The following is a 10,285-nucleotide window of genomic DNA, read 5'->3' as shown; positions in this document are numbered from 1 at the left end:
TCTGGCAGCGCCGGAGCCAGGCGGCAGAGCCAGCAGGGTTGGCACTTACCCACGACCCCCCCTTCCCTGCTATGATGGCCCGTCAGTAGCAGGTTCCAGACCCCCCAAGGGTATGTAGGCAAAGCTAGCAGCAGCCAGGTGCGCAGAGCCACAGAGCTCTAGGGCACTCTGGGGGCAGCTCTGCCTGCTGCGCTCTGTGGTGCCTGGGGAGATGCCCAAGTGACGGGCGAGCTGGTGAGAACAAGAACGTTCCCTTTTGGCCCGAGTCCGCTGCATCTATGGCGCTGCCGGCCAGTCTGGTGCCCCTGTGCTGCTTGGCACTTCTGGCGCTGCCGGCTCAGAGCTGCGGGCCGGGCCGGGGACCGGTCGGCCGGCGCCGCTATGTGCGCAAACAGCTCGTGCCGCTGCTCTACAAGCAGTTTGTGCCCAGCGTGCCCGAGCGGACCCTGGGCGCCAGTGGGCCAGCTGAGGGGAGGGTGACAAGAGGTTCTGAGCGCTTCCGGGACCTGGTGCCTAACTACAACCCCGACATCATCTTCAAGGATGAGGAGAACAGTGGTGCAGACCGCCTGATGACCGAGGTAAGGAGGGCCTCTCCCCACCTGCTCGAGGGCACGTCAATTTCTCTGCTCTCCTCTGGCAGCTGGGGGGGAGGGATGTTGAACTGAGTTTCATCTATAGAGACCTTAATCTCAAGGACCTACCTCCACTTCTCACCCCCCCCCCCCCCCAAAAAAAAAGAACACCTCTGCTGGCTGGATTTACTGATCTAGAGGGATCCAGGGAGAGGCCGGGCTGGGGAGGGGGAGGAGGGACTAGTGAGAGTGAAGCTGGGAGAGACAGGGAGGGCGGGGAAAGGAGGATGGCGGCAGGCGAGACGGGAAATGGCTGAGGCGTGGACCGGGGGTCAGCTACCGAGCCAGGCAGGAAGGGCTGGGGTGAGCTGGGGGCCAGGAGCTGGCTAGGCAGCAGACAGAACTCTACCCTTAGCCTGGCTCCTGACCTGGTAATGTTAAAGCTCAAGGGCCAAAGGTACTGATGGGACTGGGAAAGTGGTGACCAAGGGACAGATCATCAGGGACATCTACCTGAGGAGGGCTGGGCAGGAATTGTCTTTGGTATGGGGGAGGCATCCCAGAACTGGGTAAAGCTATCTATCTAGAGTCTAAACCACTGTCCTGGAGCAAAAACCAATCTCCAATGGGAAGAATAGATGGACACACCTGAGACCCAAAGGATTCCTGTGTCCCTCAAACACAGTTTAGCTCAAGGACTTTCCTTGGAATTAAAGGGTTAAAATGAATTCAACGACTATGTATTGAGCATCTGCTGCAGACCAGAACCTAACCAACAACCTAGGGTGCGAGGAGAGGGACCACCTCTGGCCTGTGATCTCAACTGTCAGAGCTGGAAGGGAACTTGGAGGTCACATTCTTCCATCCTCCACCTCCCATTTTTACATCTCCGAGCTGGGCCCCAGGAGGAAAAGTGATTTAATCAAAGTCTTAAAACTAATTAGTGGCATGGCTGAGTCTAGAATTCAGGACTCCTGATTCTAAGTCCTATACACTTTCCATTACACCACCTAATTGTGTATGGAGTGGGAAGGTGGGGGGAGCGGGAGGGGGACGGATTTCCTCTGATTAACTGCCATAGTTTTCCAGGTTACTTTGTTAGGAAAACCTGTCCAGGGGAGAAAGAATTCCCTGAAGCCTTACCTACCCAGAGACTGGGAAGGGGAAACGCCTTCCCTCCTTGGTCATGGAGTATCCTGGCCCTTTCCTCTGGCTTCCACCTGCAGCAGAGGGGGCAGAACAAGGGACAGGACCAGGAGAATTTCTGACAGGCACGGGAACCCCCTCCGTCCTGCTTATCTCCCACACCCTGGCTGCAAAAGGCCTTCATTGAGTTGGCTCTGCACTGGGCTGCTGCCCCCGCAGGTCAAGGCCTCAGGGCCTCCGTAGGGGACAAAACGACAAAAAGTTGGAAGGAGTTACCACTTTTCCTGTCTTCCCCTCCCCTCCTCTCCAACCCTGCGGAGGTGTAGAAGACTCGGGAAAGAAGGGCAGGGGGGAAATGTCCCTCTGGCCAGTTAGGAAAAAACCAAGTCCGAGGAGAGACCGGAGCGGGGAGAAGAAAAGGAAGCGGTCCTCTGCGCCTCCTCCCGTGAGGTCCGTGCTGTGGTGCGCGCCAAGGTCTCCGGCTCCCAGACTGGAGCAGCCGAGATAACCGTGGTCTCCCTCCCCCGGTGCAGGCTTCCAGCCGCGGCTGCTTTTCCTCGTCTCCACTCCCACCCTGCAGGGGGCCCCCCAGATCCGCGCAAGGGCAGCTCGCGTTAGTCTCAGGTGCTACTCCCACGCCTTTCTGCGCGGCCTCCGGAACAAGAGACCGAGCGAATGGGGGGTTCTCAAGGGCTGGCAGAGCCTGAGCTGGAACTGGGAGGGCTGGTCGCGCTGGGGGAGGGGACCCGGCGGGCCGGAGCTGGGATGGGGGGCGCGGCTTTCTGCCCTTTCCTCTCCCTGCGCCGGGGCGGCTGAAAAGCGCCTTTGTGGATGGAGCTGCTGAGTCCGCTTCTCCCGGCGCGTCCCCGGCCTCGGCCCGGGATTCTCGTTCGGTTAAGTCATCCCGGAGAATGGCCATTGTACTTCGCGCAGCCCCCGCCACCCCAGCCCTTTTTCCAGCAGCCTAGATCCCGCACGGCTCCGCTTGGGCACCTCTGTGGGGGGCACTCGCACCACGAAAGGGTTAATGCTAGGGGCTGAAAGGAGGAGGAGGAAGGAAGGAAGGAAGCGGTGCCCGGTGCCAGGGAAGGCAACGAAACAAAAGATGAATCAGGAGGAGGGAGGGGAGCCGGGGCTTGGGGCGGGGGCCAGGCTAAAACAGGGGCTCCTCTCGCGGAGCCAGGCTGCTCAGCCCTTCCTTGACCAAGCTCCCACCCGCTTTCTTGCCCTCTACCAGGTTGAGCTGAGGTTCCAGAACAAAGTTCCAGAACAACTAGAGATGAAGGGCAGAAATCAAAAGTAGGGGAAAGAACTAGGTTTGGGTGCTCCCTTTCAACTTCAGGGTGACTCCGCAGGTCGCAAAGCCGCCCTGGAGGGCGTAGATTAACGACGACACCCATTCAGATTCTCACTTCCCCAGGGCACTCAAAATCTAGGAGGGAGTTCGGTGTGGGGGGAGGGGTGAGTCGGGAAAACAAGAATCAACTCTCCCGTCCAGGTCGCTTTTGCCCCCGTGGTGGTGGTCGTGGTACTGAGCAGATTGACTTTATTCCCCGCCAGCGTTGTAAGGAGCGGGTGAACGCGCTGGCCATAGCCGTGATGAACATGTGGCCCGGAGTGCGCCTACGGGTGACCGAGGGCTGGGACGAGGACGGCCACCACGCGCAGGACTCACTTCATTACGAAGGACGTGCCTTGGATATCACCACATCCGACCGCGACCGCAACAAGTATGGGTTGCTGGCGCGCCTGGCCGTGGAAGCCGGCTTCGACTGGGTCTACTATGAGTCCCGCAACCACGTCCACGTGTCGGTCAAAGCTGGTACAGTAGGGGGTGGGTGGTGAGGTCCCTTCGGGAAACTGAGGGTGCACAACCCGGTTGCGACCCTAGGGGAGACCAAAGAGGCGTTGGCGTTGTTAAACCAGCCTTCCATTTCTGCCCGGTTGGGACCCGATCTGGGGGAACGTGCTTGTTGTTCCGGGACTGGTGAAGTCTGTCCTGAGCTTGACCCACGTCCTTCAGAATCTTTACTAACATTCTGGAACCGCTGGTCTTCAGTCCTCTCTCTCTGCTTGTTCCTTGCAGATAACTCCCTGGCGGTCAGGGCAGGCGGCTGCTTTCCGGGAAATGCCACCGTGCGCCTGCGGAGCGGCGAGCGGAAGGGGCTGCGGGAACTGCATCGCGGAGACTGGGTGCTGGCGGCAGACGCGGCCGGCCGGGTGGTGCCCACGCCCGTATTGCTCTTCCTGGACCGGGACTTGCAGCGCCGGGCCTCTTTCGTAGCTGTGGAGACCGAGCGGCCCCCGCGCAAGCTGTTGCTCACGCCTTGGCACTTGGTGTTCGCGGCTCGGGGGCCAGCGCCCGCGCCAGGCGACTTTGCACCGGTGTTCGCGCGCCGGTTGCGCGCGGGGGACTCGGTGCTGGCGCCAGGCGGGGACGCCCTTCGGCCGGCGCGCGTGGCCCGCGTGGCGCGGGAGGAAGCCGTGGGCGTTTTCGCACCGCTCACAGCGCACGGGACGCTGCTGGTCAACGATGTCCTGGCCTCATGCTACGCGGTTCTGGAAAGTCACCAGTGGGCGCACCGCGCCTTTGCTCCTTTGCGCCTGCTGCACGCGCTGGGGGCGCTGCTTCCGGGCGGGGCCGTTCAGCCGACTGGCATGCATTGGTACTCTCGGTTCCTCTATCGCTTGGCTGAGGAGCTGCTGGACTGAGCGTTCCAGGCATAGAAAACTCGTGGCACCCGCCTAAACGCGAGCGTGCGGGCTGAGATCCGGGGATATGCGCAGCAGACGATGCTGATGGCGGGGAGGGGTAGGGAGAAAATGGATGAGATGGTTTAGGGGCAACCTCTAATTAGGAGGTTGGGTCCTAGGTAGATGGAGTTGATGATGGATACTCCTTGACGAGGACTATTTCTCCTCTTATTCCCCAGTGCCTCAGCCCCACTCGATTATTTTATTTTATTTTCTATTTATAAATTGTAATATAATGATCTGCTTGCCCAGCCTGGCAAGATGAGGGGCCGAGGCATGGTCATAACATTTTCCTACAAGTGGGCTAATAAAAGAAAGGGTTCCAGGAGCTTATTGGGAAATATCTCTATTCAGATGGTGATTTGCCTCCAGATTGGGGGAGGGGTATGGAGAAAGGGGACCATACCTTACTTCCCATCCCCCCTTGTTTCCCAGCAGGTCGTCCTGCCTTGCTTCCTCCTCTCTGGAGGCCTCCCTGTCGACCAGCAGCAACTGAGACCAGAAGAGTCTGCCCTTTTCTAGGCTGCTAGTTCTTTTTCCCATCAGAGAGGACTAGCATTCTGCCCACGTGTCTGCATACCCGACTGTTGAAGAGACCAGGGTTATCCAAAGAACAAGACAACTCAAACGCATTCTTTCTCTGTTCATAGGGGCTCCAAAGGAGGTTCAAGCCATTTTAGGTACTGATACTTAAAGAATTCTGGCTCCCATTTGTTAGCCTGCAGTCTCCCCTGCTCAAGAATCACCATAGCCTGCATTCTACTCTGGTGTGTGTGCAGTGGGGGGTGAGGGTGGGGTGTCTACATGGGACTGATTTTTTTTTTCTCCTTGGGAGGAGACTGGACCAACTGACAACTCATGGCAATCCCTCAGCTCAGTTCAGTCGCTCAGTCATGTCTGACTCTTTGCAACCCCATGGACTGCATCACACCAGCCTCCCTCTCCATCACCAACTCCCAGAGTTTATTCAAACTCATGTCCATTGAGTTGGTGACGCCATCCAACCATCTCAGCTTCTGTCGTCCCCTTCTCCTCCCACCTTCAATCTTTCCCAGCACCAGGGTCTTTTCAAATGAGTCAGTTCTTTGCATCAAGTGGCCAAAGTATTAGAGTTTCAGTTTCAGCATCAGTCCTTCGAATGAATATTCAGGACTTATTTCCTTTAGGATGGACTGGTTGGATTTCCTTGCTGTCCGAGGGACTCTCAAGAGTCTTCTCCAACACCACAGTTCAAAAGCATCAATTCTTCGGTGGACAGCTTTCATTCCAACTCTCACATCCATACATGACTACTGGAAAAACCATAGCTAATTCATAACTGGTAGTCTCCATACATTCTTGATCAAGAGAAAGAACCTGCACAGAGGGCTGGAACCTGTTCTTCCTGATGGGCTGAGCACAGAGAGCAACTTCAGCCCAGATGTATGGCAGCAGAGGGGACATAGGCTCTCCAAGCAAGGGAATATAGGAATTAAAAACTGAGTCCCCTTTCTGATCAGCTTCCTGGTGGTTGTTTCTACTGGCTTCCTCCCCCTTTCCCCTCTCCCCTCTCCCATTATTGCTAGCTCTGCTTCCCTGGAATCTAGGCAGGCAGGTGCCTCTGAGTTAGGAATGGAAGCTCCGAGGGAGTTGCAGTGCACTGGAAGGAGAGTGTCAGGGCCTGAAGGATGGTTAAGTGTTGGTACCACCAGGAGCCCACCTTTCCCTGTGGCAGCTGTGCTCTTCCAGGGCAAGGACCCTGCTATACACTGCCCTCTAGTGGCCTTCAGGATCGGTTCCCTTCTAGCCCCGAGGAAAGAGGAACTATATGCTGTACAGATGGTGGATGGATTTGTGCAAAAGGCCTTCTCCCCCTGGGCAAGAGGGGTGGATGGGCCTGTTAAGCTGCCAGGCTGAGCCACAGGTGTCAGGGGCTGGTGAGGAGCCCACCTGCCTCTCATTTGGAAAGTGGCACTTTTGCATCCCTCTTTCTTGGTTTAGCCCTGTGGCTCCTGGAAGCTGGAAGTATATTGTAGCCTGTAGTAATCCAGACTTTGATGTGCATCCAAGTTAACCTACTTATCTCCCTCACCCTGGGCCCCTTTGGGTTCAGTGTTTGGAGGTGAAAGCATATTTAGGGTTCCAGGTAGTGCTTGATAAAACCAACATTTGGAAACAGGCGAAGTTTACCTTTGTTCAGTAGTAAAGAATCCACCTGCCAAGCAGGAGAAGCAAGTTCAACCCCTGGGTGGGGAAGATCTCTGGAGAAGGAAATAGCAACCCACTCCAGTATTCTGGCCTGGGAAATCCCATGACAGTGGAGCCTGGCAGGCTACAGCCCATGTTAGCGACTAAACGACAACTAAGTTTACCTTTATATTCTTCCACAGCCATTTCCCTCTGTCCTCACCAAGTGCCCATTACCACCACCCTTCCCCTTTCAGAGTGACTTCAGAAACACACTCCAAGCTGTGGACCTTTCCTACTTTCTAAACCTGCCCTTGTCTCATTCTGTCAGATCCTGATGCCCTCCTGTCATGTCACTCCAGGTGATGACTAAACTTACAAATTTCTATGTTGTTGATGGGCTCCTTGTTTTTACTACTCTTTTCATATAATGCATGTATTTAAAAGACCTGCTGAAAATAAGGCCTTAAACCATAAAGCCATAATGGTGCTGATTCCTAGCACCTTAATGTGTTGGGCAGGAGATATTTGGGGACAACAATTAATTGGTTTCCCTTAAACTACATCCTATAGACTACTTCCCAGGTTGAAGGCTCACCTCTCACCTCCCCCACTCGCACCCCCACTCTCATTCCTCATTATTCTTTTCCTCTGAGGCTCTCCTAGCTTCCTAAAATAAAATCCATTACCTTCCCTCAAGCAGCAAAGAACACCATCTCTATGAAGATGGCCAGGAGGCATATTCAACTGGGCCACAGGACATCTCTAAGTACAACACCCCTTCTCATTAACAAAATAGGCAGTGAGAATTAGGGAAAGGGCATGACTTGGAAGTCAGGCAGACCTGGAGTTACTGATCCCTGCCTGACAAGATCGTTGACAATAGCAGTGTATGTGCCCAACTGGAATGGAAACTACCAAGTGTTCTATGCTCTGCATCTATTTCTCTCTGCCTTTGCTGCTCTGCTGTCTATAGACTGTCTGCTTCTCTCCATACCACTCTACCAGAATCAGCATTATCAGTGGTTCCTGGACTTTTGAGGGGTTGTGTTGCCTCTTTACTTGTTTGATTTCATAACATTCTGTTCTTCAGAAAGTGCTATGTGACAGATGTGGGTTTGCTTTAGAACTGAAGTATAATTAAAAGTAATCTTGTTTTGAGAATTTACAGAGCATTTTGTTGATCATCCTGCCAAGACCTCTTGGCATTTTGGGAAACTGGAGTTGAGAAGCACTGTGTTGAGGTTCAGGTGAACTTTGGGGGCTTCCCAGGTGGCTCAGATGGTAAAGGTTTCTGTGACCTTTTTATTACCCAGAATTCAGATTTTTCTCCCCTTCCTTTCTTCATCAGGATTTGCTGAACATACACAGTGTAGCATCATATTAGACACGGAAAAACATAAAAATTAAGAAATAGTTTCTCAAAAGTTTAAGATGGTTAACTACCTAAGCAACAGTGTTACTTAAGATGAGTTGAATGGGTGGTAAATGTCATATTTGTACCCAGAAGGCCTTGTGGAGAAAGTAGGGCCTGAATAGGATGTTTTAGAATGTGTAGGTGGAGGAGACTAGAAAGGCTATTCCAGATAGAAGTAACAATGTGAGCAAGGACTTGGAATCTGGAATGCGAATGCGCAGGCTGGTTAGAACAGGAGACTGGGAAGTGTAACTATAGCTAACGCTGCCTGAGAACGTACTATAGGCTAGGCCCTGTTTTAGCACTTTACCTGCGTCCTCATTTAGTCCTCACATAACTCAGTGAGATTTATTACAGAAGAGGAAACTGGGGCAGGAATAACTATAAGACTGCCTTCATGGATGGGGCCACATCCTATGGGGTCTTAAGCTAGTGTTAACTCTTCCTCATTCCCTTCACTGAGTCACTAGTAAGTCTCACTTTCTGACAGTACTCTCTCATTTTCGTTGACTCTTCTTCCTCCTGTCTGGAGGACTGGCTTCCTTACCTAGCCACTGCTTAAGGAAATATAGATGTAGGTGCAAGTTTCTGGCAGTAATCCATAGCAGGTGGGTACACCAACCCAGAAAGCAAGAGAAGACTCTCAGCTCTTTTTGAATTAGAGGAGAGGGAATATTGAGCTTTGTTATGGACTGAATGTATGTCACCCCCAAATTCATCTGTTGAAGCTCTCATGTCTGTGTGGCTATATTTGGAAATGGGGCCTCTAAGGAAGTAATTATGGTTAAATGAGGTCATTAGAGTGGGCCCTGATCTGACGGGATTAGTGTCGTTTCAAGAAGACACAGGAGAGTGCTTGCTTTCTCTCTCTTCACATGCTCAATGATAGGCTGTAGTGAGAAGGCAGCCATCTACAGGCCACAAAGAGAGCTCTCACCAGAAATTGCATTGGCTGGAACCTTGATCTTGGATTTTTCTAGCTTCCAAAACTATGAGAAAATAAATGTTTGATGTCTAAGCCACCCAGTCTATGATATTTTGTTATGGGAGCTCTAGCAGAATAAAGTAAGCTTCTAGAAATGTTTGAAATAAGAAGAGGCCAGGACTTCTCTGGTGGTTCAGCGGTTAAGAATCTACCTTGCAATGCAAGCAACGTGGGTTCGATCTTTGATCTGGGAAGATCCCGCCTGCCTCAGGGTAACTAAGCCTGTGCACTACAACTGCCGAGCCTGCACGCCCTAGAACTTGTGCTCTGCAATGAGAAGCCACCACAAGGAGAAGTCTGCGCATTGCAACTAGAGAGTAGCCCTTGATCCCTTCAACTAGAGAAAGCCCACACACAGCAATGAAGATGCTAAACAGCCACAAAGCATAAAAAGGACCCAGTGCTAAGATGGGGTCCTTAGTAAAAATAATGAACTCTGTTTGAAAAATTAGCATTTCTGACCTAGAGTCTTGAGATGTTTATCCCTGACTGCTTTTGTAGTTCCTGCTCTATTGGAGGAAGCTTTCTTCTCTGTCTGGGAGCCTGAAGCAGCTGTCTATGGGAAGCAGTCTATGGCTGGTTGGGGTATTTCCCTATGGGGGATTTTGTGGCCAGTTAGCACATTCAAGCCCGCTTCTCTGTTATTGTCTCTATATGTGACCTGGTTGATGATGAACATCTCCCATGAGAAAGGGGTATCTCTAATCAGGGTTTGTTGAGTACCTGCTATGTGCCAAATATGGTGTTGTACCATGGGGATAGGACAGTAAAGTCAAGCACAGTTCTTACAAGTCCTCTGGGGAGATAGGCATAAGTGGTTAGAAGGTGGTTGAGTGTGGTGAGGAGATGAGAAATGACGTTTAAGCTGAGACCTGAGAGATGGATAAGAGTTGTTCAAGCAAAGAGAACAGTATGTGCCAAGGATTGGAGTTGGGGAGTGATGATAAGATGAATCTGAGGAGCACTGACAGGTTCAGTACAGTGCAAGGGAGATGCGGTAACTTGAAGGATTTTCAATTCTGTCTGAAATTTGGAAAACAATTGCAGGATTTGAAGCAGGTGAAGAGGAAAATCAAACTTGCACTTAAAAAAAGAAACTGCTGGGACTTCTCTGGTGATCCAGTGGTTAAGAATCCACCTTCCAATGCAGGGGACATGGGATTGATTGCTGTTTGGGGAACTAAGATCCTACATGCTATGGGGCAAATAAGCCTGTCCGTTGCGACTACTGAACCTGAGTGC

General features: G+C 52.5%; 1 protein-coding gene across 2 annotated transcripts; it reads left to right on the top strand.

Moving 5' to 3' along the window:
• DHH (desert hedgehog signaling molecule) lies at nucleotides 1–9,074 on the top strand. Of its 2 annotated transcripts, XM_070370709.1 has the most exons (4): nucleotides 1–581; nucleotides 3,282–3,543; nucleotides 3,808–4,387; nucleotides 4,911–9,074. In XM_070370709.1, the coding sequence occupies exons 1-4, from the start codon at nucleotides 279–281 to the stop codon at nucleotides 4,969–4,971; spliced, it is 1,206 nt and encodes a 401-aa protein (XP_070226810.1). In that variant the 5' UTR covers nucleotides 1–278; the 3' UTR covers nucleotides 4,972–9,074. The 2 variants fall into 2 exon arrangements, with proteins under 2 accessions (XP_070226810.1, XP_005896449.1); XM_005896387.2 differs by having other exon boundaries at nucleotides 3,808–9,074.
• The last annotated feature ends 1,211 nt before the right edge of the window (nucleotides 9,075–10,285 follow it).

This window comes from Bos mutus, chromosome 5, assembly GCF_027580195.1.
Source record: "Bos mutus isolate GX-2022 chromosome 5, NWIPB_WYAK_1.1, whole genome shotgun sequence".
Taxonomy (NCBI): Eukaryota; Metazoa; Chordata; class Mammalia; order Artiodactyla; family Bovidae; genus Bos; species Bos mutus.
The sequence above is the reverse complement of the archived record's forward strand: the minus strand, read 5'-3'. Positions and strand labels throughout refer to the sequence as shown.